At 41.0% G+C, this 18,920-nt stretch overlaps 1 protein-coding gene across 1 annotated transcript in view; it reads right to left on the reverse strand.

Annotated features, from left to right (window-relative positions):
* TMC2 (transmembrane channel like 2) overlaps nt 1–18,920 on the reverse strand; it is a 175,258-nt gene that overhangs the window by 17,798 nt on the left and 138,540 nt on the right. The window contains exons 12-14 of the mRNA XM_007934687.2: nt 17,589–17,717; nt 16,027–16,094; nt 14,903–15,142 (exon numbers count right to left, since the gene is read on the reverse strand). Coding sequence (XP_007932878.2) covers nt 14,903–15,142; nt 16,027–16,094; nt 17,589–17,717 — 437 coding nt within the window. The remainder of the gene's footprint in view (nt 1–14,902; nt 15,143–16,026; nt 16,095–17,588; nt 17,718–18,920) is intronic.

Consider the following 18,920-nt stretch of genomic DNA (forward strand, 5'->3'; position numbering starts at 1 on the left):
CAATTTTCTCTGTGTTTTTATTTTGGGGCTCTTTCATTGGGTGCATAGATACTTATTATGGTTATGTCCTCTTGTTCAATCATTCCTTTTATCATTATATGCTGTCCTTCTTTGTCTCTTACGGTGGTTTTTGTCTTAAAGTCAATTTTATCAGAAATTAATATTGCCACTCCTGCTTTTTTTGGTTGGCATTTGCTTGATATATCTTTTTCCAACTTTGATTTTTAGGCCATTTTTGTCTTTGTCTCTAAGGTGTGTCTCTTATAGACAGCATATTGATGAGTTATGTTTTCTTATCCAGTCAGCAAGTCTCTGTCTCTTGAGTGGTGCATTTAGTCCATTGACATTCAGTGCAATTATCAACAAGTATGAATTTATTGCCATCATTTGGTTATGTGCTTTTTTCATGGTGTTGCTGATTTCTTTGTTCCATGTAATTTCTGTGCTGAGCTCATTTTGTTTATGAATTGTATTATCACTTCCTTCATTGCTATTGTTTTAATATTTGCTAAATATTTGTGCTAGTCCTCTTCATTTTGATGTGAAGGTTTATCATTTTTCTTTGAGGTTACCCTGTGATTTATAATTTTCTTCCCAAGTTTAGAATGGTCCATTCTAATTTGCAGTTGTCTTGACTTCTCTACCTTTTAGAAGTTCTGTAACTACACTATTTTTTCCCCTCTTTTTAGTTTGTATTTGTCCTCATTTGTCAATTGATGTCTCTGGTTTCCTGTTTACAATCTTGTGGGCTTATTTACTTTGGATACTTCCATAATTAGGTTAATTTCTGGGTTATGTTATCATGTGTGTTAATGGTTGTTTGCTGTTGTTGGTTCTCTGTCCAAAGGACTTCCTGTAGTATCTCTTGTAAGGTTGGTCTGGTTTTAACAAAGTCCCTTAATTTCTGCTTATCTAGAAATGTCCTAATTTCACCATCATATTTGAGGGATAATTTTGCTGGATATATAATTCTTGGTTGGAAATTTTTTTTCTTTCAGGGTTTTATATATACTATCTCATTGTCTTCTCATCTGTAATGGTTTCTGCCAAGAAATCGAAGCTTAGTCTTATCGGTTGCCCCTTGCAGGCAACTTTTTCGCATGCTGCTTTCAGGATTCTTTGTCTTTGGTTTTGGTGAGTTTGATGATGATATGTCTTGGTGATTTTCTTTTGGGGTCTATCTGGTTTGGGGTTCACTGGACTTCTTAAATGGATATATTCTCATCTTTCATCATACCAGGGAAATTCTCTTCCAACTGATCTTCAACAATTTTCTCTGTGCTTTTTTTTAATTTCTCTCTTCTTGTTCTGGAATTCTGATCACATGTAGGTTATTCCTTAGGCTTTCTTCATTTTTTGTCTTTTTTCTGATTGACCCCCTTCCCAAGAAGTATTGAGGTATTTGTCTTCCATCTCACTAATTCTGTCTTCAATTGATTCAATTCTACTTCTTTGCCTGTTCAATGTGTTATCTATTTCTGAAAATTTCATATTAATCTTTTGGATTTCTATCTGTAGATTTCAGATCATTTCTAATTTTTCATTTATTTTGTCATTTTGTTCTTGTATTGTCTTTCAAAATTGTTCTGGGTTTTTTTCTATGTTTTCCTCAATTTTTTCAGTGTTTTCCTTGATCTATCTCTCAGTCCATTGAAGGTACCTAAATATGATTCTTTTGAATTCCTTATCAGAGAGTTCCAATGCTACTTCTTCCTCAGGGATGTGTTCTGGGTTTGTATCCTCGTTCTTTGTTTCCCCTGCTTTATTTTGCTCTTTTGTGTGGGCTGTGATGCTCTGTTTTCTCTGAGGCATTGTGACTTTTTGTGTATATATTTAATTGGCGATTGTACGTTGATGTGACTTGCCCATGATGTTTGTTTTCTTTGGATGTTATCTATGTAAGTAGAGTACTACGCTCCTCTATTTGCTAGTTGGCAGCACTAATACACTCACCACCTGTCTCCTTTCCCGTTGTCAGCCTCCCATATGTCCCTGCTGTCCTTGGCAAACAGAGCCTAGTTTTAGATCCCTAGAATCCAAATGAGAATGCTGTCACTTTAAATATCCAATATAGCCAACACTTGTAAACACTGATAATGGCTCCACCCTTGGTCACTTTAAATATCCAAAATGGCCACCACTTGTAAACAATCAAAATGGCTGTGCCCTCTGGACAGCCAAAAGTCCACAGCTCAGGTTGTCTCCCTCCTTGCTGTTTCCCTTCCTAGTCATAGGCCACCAATGCAGTTATCCTTGCAGCTCTTGGCAACCAGGGCTGATCTGTAGGTCAATTCTCAGGTCCCAACACCACTTGGAAATATTCAGGCTGTTGGTGCCCTCAGAGTAGCTGACAGTCTGCGCCTCTATCCATCTCTGTACTCATTGTTTTCATTCAGGTTTTTCCACTAGTTGGTGCCTAATCCACTTCTGTAAAGTTCCTTTCAAAGCTCAGGGCTCAGGGATTATCTTCTGTATCTCCGTCAATTGGTTTCTCTTTTCTTTGTTGAAGGGGGTCTGTGTAGCTTGTCTGCCTATTCCTCCATCTTACTGGCAGTCCCTGTTAAGCTCTTTCATCTCGTCATTTCTTCCATTTGCTTTAGCTACTCTCCATTAAAGGGCAAGTTTCAGAGTCTCTTCAGACATCCATTTTGGTCTTTTCTTCCTTCCCTGTCTTTTTAACGATGTTTTGCTTTCTTCATGGATGATGTTCTTGATGTCATCCCACAATTCCTCTGGTTTTTGGTCATGGTGTTCAATATATCAAATCTATTCTTTAGATAGTCTCTAAATTCAGGAGGGATATAATCAAGGTCATATTTTTGGCTCTTGCACACTTCTTTTAATTGGCTTCATGTTCAACTTGAACTTGCAAATGAGCAACTGATGGTCTGTTCCACAGTTAGCTCTTGGCCTTGTTTTTGCTGAAGATGTTGAGCTTCTTCATCACCTCTTTCCAGAGATGTAGTCAATCTGACTCCTGTGGTGACACCCACAAGTGTAGTCATCATTTGTGTTGTTGAAAAAAGGTATTTGCAATGAATAAGTCATTGGTCTTGCATAATTCTATCCTGTGATCTCCAACATTATTTCTATACCAAGGCCATATTTTCCAGCCACTGGTGATTTTTTCTGTTTCCAATCACCAGTGATAATCAACACATCTTGATTGCATGTTTGGTCAATTTTAGACTGCAGAAGTTGGTAAAAATCTTCAATTTCCTCATCTTTGGCTTTGGTGGTTGGTGTATAAATTTGAATGATAATAGTATTAACTTAGCTAAGCTAAGAGTACCATGGACTGCTAAAAGGACTAACAAATCTGTCCTGGAAGAAGTGCAGCAAGGATGCTCCTTGGAAGTGAGAATGGCCAGACTTCATCTGACCTACTTTGGTCATGTTGTCAGAAGTAACCATTCCACTCCCTGGAGAAGGATATCATGCTTTGTAAAGTGCAGGATCAACAAAAGAGGGGAAGGCCCTCAAGGAGATGGATTGACACAGTGGCTGCAATGATGGGTTCAGGTATAATAAGGATCATGAGGCTGGCACAGGACCGGGCAGTGTTTCATTCTGCCATGCAAAGGGTTGCTATGAGTCGGAGATGACTCAATGGCACCTAACAACAACAACAGTATTAACTGGTCTTCCTTCTAGGCATAGAAGCATTATCCTATCACAGACAGCACTGTACTTCAGGATAGATCTTGAAACACTCTTCATGATGATAAATGCCACACCATTCCTCTTCAATTGGTCAATCCTGGCATAGTAGATTAGATGTTTGTATGATTAAAAATGGCCAAAACCAGTCCATTTCAGGTCACTAATGTCTAGGATATCGATCTTCATGTGTACTATTTCATTTTTGACAACTTTAAATTTTCCTAGATTCATACTTGTGCATTTCATGTTCTGATTATTAATGGATATTTGCAGCTGTTTCTCCCCATTTTGAGTTGTCACATCATTTGCCACATCAGCAAATGGTGGTCCCAAAAACTTTATTCTATCCACATCATTAAGGTTAGCTATACTCTGAGGAAGCAGCTCTTCCCTAGTCATGTTTGGAGTGCCTTCCTACCTGAGGGGCTCATCTTCTGGTGCTATATTGGACAATGTTTCAGGGCTACTCATAAAATTTTCCAGTAATATGTCAGACAGTGTTTCACTGCTATTCATAAGGTTTTCACTGGCCAATTCTTTGAGAAGTGGATGGCCCCTTCCTTCTTCCGATTCTATCTTAGTCTGGAAGCTCTGCTGAAACTTGTCCACCATGGGTGACCCTGCTGGCATTTGAAATACTGGTGGCATAGCATCCAGCCTCATAGCAATACACGAGCCACCACAGAATGGCAAACTGACAGACAAGTGGTGTAAATGTTGCAACTAGCAGCCTCATTTTCTTTTGTGAAAGGTGTAGATCAGGAATTCACAAACTAAGCCTGTTGGGCCAAATCCAGCTTAAAACTTGTTTTTGTATGGCCTGTGAGCTAAGAATGATTTTTTCATTTTTAAATGATTGGAAAAAAAAAATCAAAGGAAAGATAATATTTTGTGACTCATAAATACAGAAATTTGAAATTCAAATTCCAGTGTCTGTAATTAAAGTTTTATTGGAACACAGCATGCTCATTCATTTATGTATCATCTGTGGCTGCATTCATTTTGCAATGGCGAGATGAGTAATTGTGTCAAAGATCATTTGTGGCTCTCATTGTTTGGCACTGGAGTGCAGCACACTACAAATCCCAATGATGCAGTTACAACAGCATTTCCAGTACCATGAACATTGCCATATCATGACATTTAATCCACTTTTTTTTTTTTTTTTATTACCAGTGCATACTCATCATGCCAAAACAAGAGGAGGAAAGTTGACTTCAAATGTCATGCTTTTAAGGCATAGTCAAATTAGGTGGTGTTAGAGATTGAACTGTGTCCCCCAAAATATGTGTTGTAAATCCTAACTTCTATGCATGTGGTTGTGATCCCATTTGGGAATGGGTTGTCTTTGTTATATTAGGGAGGCAAGATTAGTGTAGGATATATCTTGAATCAATCTCTTTTGAGATATAAAAGAGATTAAACCAGCAAGAAAAAAAGCAGAAGTTGGGAAAGAGATGCCATTTCAAGTGATGATCACCAAGGAGCTAAGGAATAGAAGCTGAAGAGACAAGAACCTCCCCTCAGAGCTGACAGAGACTAAAAGCCTTCCCGTAGCGTTGGTGCCTGAATTCAGACTTCTAGCCTCTTAAACAGGAAATGAATTTCTGTTTCTTAAAGTCACTCACTTGTATTTCTGTTCTAGCAGCACTAGATAACTAAGGCAGACAGTACATTAGATTCTAGTGGAACTGTAACAAATAATCACAAATTTGGTGACTTAAAACAATTCAAATGTATTCTCTTCCAGTTCTGGAAGCCAGAGGTCTGAAGTGGTTTCACTGGGCCAAAACCAAGGTGTCAGCAGGGCTGTATTTCCTCTGAAGGCTCTAGGGGATAATCCATTTCCTTGCCTTTTCCAAATTCTAGAGTTGTGTTCCTTGCATTCTTCGGCTCATGGCCCTTCCTACACTTTCAAAGCCAGCAGCATAGCATCTTCAAATCTCTCTGCCTACATGGTCAACATCACCTCCTGCTCTTATACAGTCAAATCGCCTTCTGGCTCCCTCTTATAAAGGCACTTTTGGTTACATGTAGGGCCCATCAAGATAATCCAGGATAATCTCCCCACCTCAAGATCTTTAACTTAATCACACCAGAAAAGACCTTTTTGTCATATGAAGTAACTTTCACAGGTTCCAAGGACTAGGACCTGAATATCTTTGGGGGCTATTTTTCAGCTGGTAGCGTAGTGCCTAAGGCATTTGACTGGTAACCAGAAGACTGGCAGTTCAAACCCACCAGCCATTCCTCGGAAGGAAGGTTGGGCAATCTATCCATAGTCATACTGCCTCAGAAACCCAAGGAAGGGTCGCTTATGAGTTGGATCCGACTCCAATGCAGTGGTTGCATTTATTGATTACAGAGGGAAAAGCGTTATGCTTGTTTTGCAATGACCCCATAGCTGTGCTGAAAGGATACAGTATAAACCGACATTACTATACTAAGGACTCAGCACAATATTCCCAACTCACAGGAAAGTAATGGTCAGAAAAATGTGAAAATGTATGACAATATCTCATCATAGCAGAATTTCTTCAAAAAGTAAAAAGAAACTGAAACCAAAGTTACTTTCCAAATGACTTATTTGTCAGCCAAGCAAGGAAAGCCATTTTTTGAAATGCTATAGTTAAATTGTGTTTGATTGCAGCAGCTGAAGAAATGCATCCAAGAAAATAAACTTGTTTAAGATTATTAGATTTTCAAGCAAGAGCAGTTTCTTGAAGAGTTAGGCCTTGAGAGCAATGCCTATTAAATAACAAAGCAAATAATTTCAAGTGGTTTTCCTTGGCTGATAGCTGTTACTGATACTGCTCAGTTAGTGTTTATTTGAGGAGTTAATGCCAAGTTTGAAGTGACTGAATAATTAGTCTTTATGAATAGTTTATGTGGAATAAATATGGGCAGGAATACTTTCGAAGAAGTTGAGAGAACGATAACTCAGTAAAACCTGAAGTAGAATTGGCTAAGGTGTACTACAACTGATAAGGGTCCTGCATTGAACAAATTTACAAAGCTTGTGAAATATTAGGTGTTTAAAGTCTATGGCTATTATATTATTAGTCATCAGCAGGTAATTTTTAAAAAATGAATCTATCACCTATGATTGAACCAGTGGTGTCAATGGTGAATTTTATTTACACGGAGTCTTTAGGTTATGAATGTCCAATTTACTGACAACTGATACTGGCTCTTTAATGCTATGTAAGTTTGCTCACACTTTGAAACAACTCAACTGTTTTGGTTACCTCTCGTGCTTTTCCAACAGACATATATCACAAATCGGTGTCTTTAACAAACAGGAGTTTATTCTCTTACAGTTTTGGAGGCTAGAAGTCTGAGTTCAAGGAGCCTGGTTCTAGGGGCTGGATGAAAGCCCCTCGACCTTGGGCTTCAGCTCTGTCTCTTGCTCCCGGCCCACTGAAGCTGGAGGCTTTCTTCACTCAGTCAGCTGCTGGCTGCTGAGGCTGACAAACCCAAGGTCGACAAGTAAAAAGGCATTGTCTCGATATTACCAAACCACATGGCAGGCCACTGATTCAAGTCGATTGAAAGTCCCAAGATGGGCAGACAACATGGCAGACTGATGAATAATAATTGGACTATGTGCAGGGTTCAAGCGTGCCAACAGCTGCAGATCATTCCTAAAGCTTCTCCTTATATATTGGGAGCAGCTCACATCCCCAAGGCAGCTACCCAGCTACTCACAGCAGATTCCACCATGGAGCTGATTACCAGTCTCGTCATGGGGAATACTACATCCAGCTGCCCAGCCACTCAACCAGGCCCAGCCAAGTTGACACATAACTTTAACTACCACATGAACCAACATGTAATTTTAACAAATTCTTCATCACAGTTATCTTCACTTGATGAAGGTGCAGATTTTAAATCACTGGAAAAGCTTCTATTGCACCAAAGTAAGGCTAAATAACCGTATTCACCTGCTCTGATTTGTCTACAAATTTGACTTAAACACACAGAAACAAATTCTTGTTCATAATCTGGGGTCTGCCTGTACTCTCATGACTTAACCATTTTCAAGTTTGTAAATTTTTGTTGTAAGCAGAAACTGAATATCTTTATTTGCCCTACTACATAGGACCTCAATGACTGAGTAATAGTAAAGCTTTTTTGTGATCTTTTGAGCTAAGGTCAGAGATTGAAAAATTTCTAAATGAGAAGAACTGCCCCTCAAGAGCTATTACTGAACATTGAATGTTCTTGGGGATTAGCTTTTATTGCAGGCTTGATAATGTCTCTGCATAAATTCAGTATTACATCACAAGGCTGGCTAAATAGTACTTATAGGTGAAACTTACATTGTGGCAAAGCCTTTTTGAAAATTCATGTCTGAATCACAAATGTTAAGGGCTCTATACATTTCCTATGCTCTCAACAGTCATGCTGTTGTTCTTAGGTGCTGTCGAGTCAACTCCACCTCATAGAGGCCCTATGTGGAAGAGAGTGAAATACTGCCCAGTCCTGTGCCACCCTTACACTCTCTGCTGTACGTAAGCACATCATTGCAGCCACTGTGTCAATCCATCTTGTTGAGAGTCTTCCCCTTTTTCTCTGACCATCTACTTTACGCAGGGTCTTCCCCTCTTTCACTGACTCAAGCTCTCAAAAGTTACAAGAATAAAAGTTTGCATTCTCAAACAGATTTGGAGTGAATATAATTTCTTAGCTTAAACTACAGTGGCAGCAACATTTTCCCAATCTCAATGCAAGTACTAAAAAAAATCTCCATTTTTCATAATCCAGTTATCTGTGCAGTTGAGGATCTTCCATCTAATTCAATGGGAAGTGATTAATCTACAACATAATGACATGCTAAATGGCAATTATTGATAAAAGGTCTAACAGATCTAATGGAATTCTATAAATGCCTTCCAAGGGATGAATATGCACAATTAAAATCATGCTTCTGGATTGACACCAGTATCTGGAAGTGCCTATCTGTGTGAAAAGACATTTTCAAAGCAAAACACGTAAAATCTCTTTACAGATCAGCATCAGCAGATGAACTTTTATTGTGTTTGAACTTTGAACCCTTATTATGTGAAATGCTATGGTTAGGTGCCATCGAGTCAGTTGACTGACAGTGACCCTGTCTACAACAGAATGCAACACTGCCCAGTCCTACACCGTCCTCACAAACCATGCTATGCTTGAGCCCATCATTGCAGCCACTGTCTCAGTTTATCTCATTGAGGGTCTTCCCCTTTTTCGCTGACCCTCTACTTTACCAAGCATGCTATCCTTCTCCAGGGATTGTTCCTTTCTGACAACATGACCAAAGTATGAGAGGCATAGTCTGGCCATCCTCACGTCTCAGGAGAATTCTGGCTGTACTGCTTCCAAGACAGATTTGTTCACTCTTATAGCAGTCCATTGAACCTTCAGTATTCATTGGCAACACCACAATTCAAATGCATCAATTCTTCTGTCATCTTCCTTATTCATTGTCCAGCTCTCACACGCATATGGGGCTATCGAAAGCTTGGGTTAGTTGCACCTTAGTCTTCAAAGTGACATCTATGCTCTTAAACACTTTGAAGAGGTCTCTTGCAGCCTATTTGCCCAATGAATTGTGTTGTTTGATTTTTTGACTGCTGCTTCTGTGGGCATTCATTATGGAGCCAAGTAAAATGAATTCCTTAACAGCTTCAATCTTCTCTCCATTTATCATGATGTTGCTCATTGGTCCAGTTGCGAGGATTTTTGTTTTCTTTATGTTGAGGTGTAATCCATACTGAAAGCTGTAGTCTTTGATCTTCATCGGTAAGTGCTTCAAATCTTCTTTATTTTCAGCAAGCAAGATTGTGTCATCTGCAAATCTCAGGTCGTTAATGAGTCTTCCTCCAATCCTAATGCTGTGTTCTTCATATAATCCAGTTTCTCAGATTATTTACTCAGCATACAGATTGAATAAATATGGTGAAAGGATACAGCCCGGATACACACCTTTCCTGATTTTAAACTATGCAGTATTCACCTGTTTTGTTCAAATGACTGTTTCTTGGTCTATGTACAGGTTCCTCATGAGGACAATTAAGTGTTCTGGAATTCCCATTCTTCACAATGGTATTCATAATTTGTTATGATCCGCACAATCGAATGCCTTTGTATAGTTGTTAAAGCACAGGTAAATACCTTTCTGGTATTCTTTGCTTTCAACCAAGATCCATCTGGCATCAGCAATGATACCCTTCATTCCAAGCCCTCTTCTGAATACAGCTTAAATTTTGGGCAGTTCCCTATTGATGTACTGCTGCAACTGTTTATGAATTACCTTCACCAAAATTTTTCCTGCATGTGATATTAATAATATGGTTCAATAATGTCCACATTCTGTTGGATCACCTTTTTTTGGATGAGCATAAATATTATTTCTTCCAGTCTGCTGGCCAGGTAGCTGTCTTCCAAATTTCTTGGCATAAATGCATGAGCGCCTCCAGTGCTGCATCTGTTTGTTGAAACATCTCAGTGGATATTCTGTCAATTTCTGGAACCTTGTTTTTCACCAATTGCTTCAGTGCAGCTTGGAGTTCTTCCTTTAATACCATTGGTTCTTGATCATAATATGCTACCTCCTGAAATGGTTGAATGTCAACCAATTCTTTTTGGTACAGTAACTCTACTATTCCTTCCATCTTCTTTTGATGCTTCCTGCATTCATTCGGTATTTTGCACATACAGTCCTTCAATATCACAACTCAAGGCATATATGTATATTTCAGTTCTTTCAGTTTGAGAAATGCCAAGAACATTCTTCTCCTTTTTGGTAGTTCAGTTTGTGTGTCAACTTGGCTGGGCCTGGTTGAGTTGCTGGGCAGCTGGATGTAGTATTCCCCATGATGAGACTGGTAATCAACTCCATGGTGGAATCTACTGTGAGCAACTGAGTAGCTGCATTAGGGATGTGGTCTGCTTCCTGTATATAAGAAGAAGCCTTGGAGAATGGTGTCTAGTTTATGGCATGCTTGAACCCTGCATGTAGCCATGTTGTTGTTCAGCAGTCTGCCATGCTCTGCCGATCCTGGGACTTTCAATAGACTTGAATTAATGGCCTGCCATGTGGTTTGGTAACATCGGGACTGTGCCATTTTATTTGTCAACCTTGGGCTTGTTAGCCTCAGCAGCCAGTAGCTGCCTGAGTGAAGAGATGCCTCTAGTTTCAGTGGGCCAGGAGCAAGAGGCAGAGCTGAAGCCCAAGGTCGAGGGGCTTTTACACAGCCCCTAGAGCCTGGCACCTTGAACTCAGACTTAAAGCCTCCAAACTGTAAGAGAATATAGCTTCCAGCATCACAGCGACACGCAAGCCACTATAGTATGACAAACTGACAGACAAGTGGTGGTATGAAATGTTATCCTTCCCTTAAAAAAGAATTCCATTCTTCTTATTGGTAGACCTGTATTATAAACAAACAAGCAAACAAACAAAACCTTCTATTATTATATTTTGAATTTTGTCAGCAAAAACTTTGTAGACATTTGTCTTTTGTTATATAAGTACCTACATTATATCCCTGATTTTGTTTCTTCACTTGCAAAACCTAAAATGTTTACTATCAGTCTCTTTATAGAAAAAGTTTGCTGACCCAGAGCAGATAATGTTTCCCATCTCACAGCACTGTTACAAGGATTAAATACATCCCATGAAATGTCTGGCACAAACAAGTTATTCAGGACACCTTGGCTATCTCCTTATTACCACCACTGTCCCCTTCACTGAGAAGGGAGTGACCACACTGGAGATTATTATGGTTCTTGACATCTTTCTTTCTTCCTCACTACCCCCCAGCCAATTATAAGACCTGCTAATAGATTTCAATGAAGCCAGAGAGAAAAGAGAGGAAGTTCAAAATCAACTCTCATCTCCCTTAGAAATTTAAAAGACTAGAGAGATACTCAGGCCATTGAGGTGAAATGCTGGCCAACGTGCAGTCCATGTTCACAGGTTAGTTCAGTGGGCTAAAATATTATTTTTTTTTTTTTAACTTGAATTAATTGCAGTAATAAAAAAATTAAAGGGTTTTATTGTGAGCACCAACTTGGGCAGGACTCAGGCAACAAACTCATATGATGCCCCTTCCTATGGGTCCACATAGTCCTTTATGCACTGTACAAAGAACACACTCTATCCTCATAACAACCAAAACACATAGGCATTACTATTATTTACATCTTGTAGGCAATGAACCTGCAGTGCAGAAAATTTAAGTAAGTTTTTCAAGATCATCCAGCTAGTAAATGGCAGAGCTGGCTTCAGATTCTATGTTCTAAACCAGAAGATAGAACCTAAAATCTCTATTATCTTCCTTTTTCTGAAAAAAAGGAAGATAATAAAGATTTTAAGCTTTGTGGGCCTAAATGTGTGCAATCACTTATTTCTGCTGAAAGTAGCTATAGACAATATGTAAGTGAATGGAGATGACTGTGTTCCACTAAAACTTTATTTACAAAACAAGTGGCCATCTGGATTTGGCCCATGAGCTATATATGTAGTTTGCCAACCCCTACTTGTAACCTTATGCTGTGTAATGCTACTCACCTCATTCGTTTATGTTACTAGTCTGTCTGCTGCAGGCATTTGCTTTGGTCCAAGCCCTTAGTCCCTCCCTGTACTACTGAGTTATCACAGTGAGGGATCTAGTTTGAGCATCTACCATACACTAGGCATTGGCTTTTAGACACTAAGAACATAGAAGTGAAAAAAGAAGCAAAAGTCGCCGCTCTCAGCATGTATACACATCCTGATGGTGGAATCAGACAATAAAGAAGTAAATAAGCAAAAATTATGGTACATTAGATGTTGATACAGACTAAGGAGATACAATAAGCAGAAATAGTGATACAAAGTATGTGTGTGACAATTTAGTTAGGGTCTCTAGGGAAGGCCTCACTGAGATGACCTTTCAAAAAGACCTGAAGCAAGTGAGAGGACAGCTGACGATGACAGGGATGAACATTCTTGCTGTGGGTGTGATTTGAGCAGAAGAGTGTTGAATTCCATTTTCAGCTCCTTTCTCTTGCTATCTGATTTTCAGGCCTCCTCAGAGAAGCTCTGGTAGCGTAGTGCCTAAGGCACTTGACTGCTAACCAGAAGGCTGGTGGTTAAACCCACCAGCCACTCCTCAGAAGGAAGGTTGGGCAATCTGCTTCCGTAGTGATACAGACTTGGAAACCCAAGGAGGGGTTTCTATGAGTCAGGTCTGACTCCAGAGCACACAACAACAAAAGAGTAGCAGGTAAGCCAAGAGTGGGGCAGATGGCAAGAGCCAGACATGGCACAGGCCAGCTCATCTTGCTTGGGTAGATGTATAGTCTAAGCAAAAGGCCATTGGCATTGACATCCAGAGCCCAGCCCTTCAGAACCAATGAGGTTTCAACCACCTGGTCCCCCTTCCACCTGTGTTCAAGGCCTTCTTCAGTTCAGCATGTTCTTGCCCTACTTTTCCTTCTGTGCAAATTCTGCTGTGGCAGGTTTGTGCTCTGCTGTGGACACTCCTGAAAATGTCTCCTCTGATGCTTATGCACTTGTTGTGGGAACACCAACCACAGGCCTTTTTACATTGAGATAAGTGCCTTATAAGGACCTCTGGTGGTATAGTGGTTAAGGCATTTGGGTGCTAACCAAAAGGCCACTGGTTTGAATCCACCAGCCACCCCATGGAAGAAAGATGAGCCAGTCGGCTTCCATAAAGACTGACAGCCTTGGAAACCCACGGGGGCTCATTAGGAGTCAGAATCAACATGATGGCAATGAGTTTGGTTTTTTGGTTGCAAAAAAAAAAAAAACCCCAAAAAACAAAAATCCAAACTCACCGCCGTGAAGTGAGATCCAACTCATAGCAACCCCTCCTTGGGTTTTGGAGGCGGTATCACTACGGAAGTAGATCACCCAATGTTCCTCCCGAGGAGTGGCTGGTGGGTTTGAAGCTCCAGCCTTCTGGTTAGCAGTCAATTGACACCAGAGCTCCCTGTTTTTCAGTTAAGTCCCTTATAAACTAAAAAGTACCAGATTAACATCTCCCCAAATGAGCCTCTCTATGCTGACAGGCAGAGTTGGGACTTGGGGGAGGCATCTGGGGTGCACCGCTTAGAGGTTATCACTCTCAGGGTCATTTAAATGTGAAGTCGACACCCACTTGCCTCACTCTGGTCCCCATCCTGGTAGATATTATATGAACAAAGGATTTTCCAGCCAATAGGAATTGGAAACACTGGCTGAAACACATTATCTTACTGCACGATTCTTCAGAGCCTTTGGTAAAGGAGTCTGCACTGACTATTTCTAAATGAGAAAGTGGCAGCTACAAGGGGCAGCATGTTCCAAACTGCTCTGCCCACAGAACTACTTTTTATGGAGTAGATACTTTGTCTTCTGAGGGCTACACACTTGGAAAGACAGCAGTAGAGGTACTGCTCAATGTACCTCTGTGCATTATTGTTTAACTTTTTATATGATATACAATCTCTTCAACTAGTGTGATGTCTACCCCTGAACCCATAGTGCTGGCAAATGCCTCACAGAGTGTAGAGGCCCAGATGAGAATCTCAGTTGAGTGTCAACTTTAGCTGCTTTATATTTGAATGGCACCTTCAAATCTACAGCCATTTCACCTTCAGAATATCTCCTCCATTAATCATCCTATGATAAGGCAATCCAAGGCAGTGGATTACCCATATATTAAAAGGTCTTTCTAGTTGCAATCCAGCTGATTCAGACTCATGGCAACCCCATATGTGTCAGAGTGGAACTGTACTCCATAGACTTTTCGAGGTTGCGATTTTTCAGTAGATCACCAGGCCTTTCTTCTGAGGCATCTGTTGATGGACTCAAACCACTAACCTTTTGATTAGTAGCTGAGTGTGCCACCCAGGGACTCCTATTAAAAGGTTAGAACTGTGCTATCTGGTACAATAGCCATTAGACTCTTGTTATTTAAATTAAAATTAATTTGAAGTAAATAACATTTAAATTCGGTTTATCAGTTGCTGTAGACCCTTTTCAAGTACTCAACACTTGTGGCTATGGGCTACCATATTGGTCAGTGCAGACAGGCATTCCATCATGATGGAATAACTCTGCTAAGGAACCTGATGATTTGCCCAAGGCTCCATGGCCTTTTGCAGGCTGATGTGGAACCAAAACTGGGATTTTGAGCCAGGGCCCTCTGAGCAGACTGCCCAGGTGAGGAGCTGCTCTCATGCAACCAAGACTCTGCACCTGAATGGTCCACAGTCGAAGGAGGGCGGGAGGGACATGATGGTGTAGGCTACGGGCAGGAGGCTGAGGAAGAGCACCAGCAGCAGGAGGCCCATGTAGAAGTTGTTGGATCGGGAGGCTTTGAACACACGCTCATGGGGAACGTTGCTGCTCATCACCGCCCAGCACTGGAAGTACATGGAGGTCAGCAGGCGCAGCACGTTAATGCCCACCAGTCCTGGGGCATAGAAGGAGCCCATCCTAGAAGGGCAGAAACCAGAAACCTGATTGGCCCAATAGCAGGAAAAGTGCAGGGAGGGTGACTGAAGGAAATAGCATTGATGGGTTAGGGTCATGAGGCCATTCTGCTTTCCCTGTGGGTCCCAAGGGAAGGGATTACCTAGTTAACATCAAGCCATAGTCATCCATTCCTCTGTAGAGGGAGACACTCTTAGTGGTTGGGGTTTTGGCCAGGACTTTACCACTACCTTGCCACCAGACATCCAGCAAATTGCATGGCTCCTGCTTGTTTCTCCTTGCTCTGCATAAAATAGTGTTGGTGCTCAGAAAAGTATTTGAAGTTCTTAAATTAAGAAAATTGGACAGTGGCTTGCAGTGAATCCTTGGCAGCTCCTAATGTCTTTAGCTGCAGTTATGATGCCTCCTCCAACTCCCTTTTCAGAGAAAGGAGTTCCTTAGTTTTCTTTCCTTCCTCCCTCCCTCCATCCTTCCTTCCTCCCTCCCTCCATCCTTCTTTCCTCTCTCCCTGCCTCCCTCCTGCCCTTCCTCCCTCCCTCCCACCCACACCTCCTTTTCTCTCTCTTCTTCTTTCTCCTCGTTCTTTTCTCCCTCCTCCCTCTTTCATCCTTTCTTCTTTATTTCCACATTAGCGCACTGGGGGTGGGGGGAGGAGGGGGGCCAGAAACTGTCCTGGTTTTCATCTAGTCCTGGGCCCTAGTTTTCATGTAAATGAAAGAAGTTCAGGAGCAAAGATGATTTGTCCAGTCTCACAAGCTTGTTCTCAGATAAGATTGTGACGATCTCCTTGCTGCTCAGGAAGAGCTGTCATTTAGACAAGCCTGGGAAAGGATCCCAGGGTTTTGACTCCTGAATGAGGTGATTCCTAGATAAAATGGGTAACTCACCAGATCATTCCTTGATTGAAGATCAAACCCAGTACATTTCCACTAATATCAAACTCAGCATATGAGGGCTGGGGAGAATTAGAAAGAGAGAAGTGTATTAGGTAGTGTCGGCCAGACACCACTACCAGCCAACCTGCCAAGCCAAGACCCTTCCATCCCAAAGAGCCTGCTCTGGTAAACAAAGAAGGACTTTGCATTCAAGATTCTGTTCCTCTAACATGTTTTTAACTTTTTAAGAAAAGGCTTGAGTATGCTTAAATTTAAAATGTTTTTCAATGTATTTTCCAATTAAAAAAACCCAAAAAACATAAGAGTCTACCTAACAGTGTGTTCTTGGGAGGTCCTGGGCCCTAAGAAAGCATTTTATCAAATTCCCTAATCAGAGTTGTTCCTTAAAATTATAATCAAGGAGTAAACCTAATAATAAAATCAGCAGTCAACTGAAAAGAAAGCTTTAAAACAAACAAAATACAAATTTCTGGTGACAGAAACCAGTACCAAGACCCTTACTGGGGCCTCGCACCATACAGCAGGCCAAGATGGGGGCTATGTAGGTTAATGAGATATGAACCTTCTCAATTAAGGGGGAGTTCCCCACCCTCAACACACACACCAGTGACTACATGGTAGGTGAGTGAAGTGTCATGGAAGAGAAATGAACAAGATAGATGAGTAGACCGGCATTTCTGGCAGATCAGAGAGGGCCACTACAGAAAGGAAGTGGCACAGACTCAGGACAGGCCATTTACCAGGTAGGTAGGTAAGAGGAATATCATAGGTGGAAGGTATAATAGTTGAAGGAGATTTCCCAAAGCATAATCCAGAAGACACTACCAACAGTTACGGTGTTACTGGTGTATTCTAGGTTTTTGAAACTTTCGCCTCTACATCTGCCCTCCTCCTGCCCCAGGATTTCAGCTTCCCTAGTGAGCGTTGATGGGGACAGTGGTTGTTCAGATAGAATTCTCGCCTTCCATGTGGGAGACCTGGTTTGATTGCTGGCTAATGCACTTCATGTGCAGCCACTACATGTCTTTGTCAGTGGAGCCTTGCGTGTTGCTATGATGCTGAACAGGTTTCAGCGGAGTTTCCAGACTAAAACAGACTAGGAGGAAAGTCCTGATAATCCACTTTAAAAAAATCAGCCAATGAAAACCCTGTGGATCACAACGGTCTGAGACCATTGTGCATGGCATCACCATGAGTTTGGGGCCAACTTGATGGCAACTGGTAGCAATGAGAGTTGATGCTTCTTAGGCATTTCTCTGCCAACCATCTGCTCAGCACTGTAGTGTATGATCCACCTTGACTCAAGACCAACTGCCTCCATTTCCCAGATAAGAAAGTCACATGATCAATTAAACTGGGAAAAAGCAGAGTTTCCTTTTAGAAGGCAAATAGGACACATAAAGGAAATACAGATTAAACACTTCACTATTTTCATAGAGCAGAGTTCAGCCCTAAGCATCTAAAGGAGTGCATAAGAGAGCATCTGCTTGTAAGTATCAAACAAGATGGTTGAACCACCCTTTCCACAGAATATCCATGAAACCAGGACCTACAAATCCAGCCTCCAAGTCCCAGCACCAGCAGTAGTTCATGAATCGGACAAAACATGCCCGTAGGAAGTCCCCCAGCAGGATGGTGATGTACGTTACCATCATGTCAGACACTGTCAGCCTCATAAACTCCTGCCGGATGGAAAATAGAAAAAGAGAGTGATCAGGGTTTGATCTTGCTCACCTCTCCCAACAGAATGCAGCTACACAATGTCTCCCCCACATACCTGAGTTCAGCTCTGGGATCCTCTGATTCTTGGTGGTAGAGTGGTGGTGCAGAGAAAAGACCCTACATTTGGGATAATGCTTAATTCAGGTTCCTGCTTTCAAGTTACTAATTATATGGCTTTGGAATGTATTCTGATCTTCCTGAAGCTGGTAATGATATCAAATCTGCAGGGTCATTGGGAAGTTTAGTGACTATATATGCAAATTATCTGACACACTGCAGATGCCCAGTGCATAGCATTTATTACCACTATTGCACAGACACCTTATGTCTTCTCCGGTTATTCTGAACTACCAGCTTGCCCTGGCTCAGACTGAATCTGACTGTTGGTGACAGGGGACAATAGCTGGCTTTCTTCATTAATCTGGGATTTTTTTTTTTTTCTTGTTGGTATTATATATATAATCAGGTTTTGCAAAGAGGTACATAGCAGAAGAACTGAAAGCAATGAAATAAAGATCCACTCTGCTTTTGCACAGTATATATAATTCATGAATTTTTTTGAAAAATTGAAAAGATCTACTAGACACCATCACAACCTTTGAGACACCTAGTAGATTTGGAAATCTTAAGATCAAAGGGCCTGCTTTATTCACTTTTGTACCCACTAAGGTGATTAATAATGTTTGCTGGATGAATAGCTGGTGAATTTTCAAGGTTATTTCTTAGTAGGAATTCAGGTGAATGCTTCTAAGTTAAACATAAGTCAACATGCATCAAGTCTCCACTCTGTGAGTGGTGATGTTCTGAGGCTTGGGGTAGAGGTGGTGGTGAAGGATGCAAGTAAAGAGGACATACACCTCAAACCTCTCATTACCCCTGAGCTCAGAATGAACCCAGCTTTAATCATCAATGGGAAATGATAGGCAGTTAAGAAGGAGGGCAAGAGAGATGCTTTACAAGCATGTGAGGTAGGAAATAAGAAATTTTATCACAGACTATTCCACAGGACCAAACAGTGTTTCTTTGCTATTCATAAGGTTTTCCCTGGCCAATTATTTGAGAAGTGGATGGCCTCTTCCTACTTCCTAGTCTGTCTCAGTCTATAAGCTGGGCTGTTACCTGTGCACCAGGTGCATCTCGCTGGGTTTTAAACACCAGAGGCT

This window comes from Orycteropus afer, unplaced genomic scaffold (assembly GCF_000298275.1).
Source record: "Orycteropus afer afer isolate SDZICR_OR568_19922 unplaced genomic scaffold, OryAfe1.0 scaffold00020, whole genome shotgun sequence".
Lineage (NCBI taxonomy): Eukaryota > Metazoa > Chordata > Mammalia > Tubulidentata > Orycteropodidae > Orycteropus > Orycteropus afer.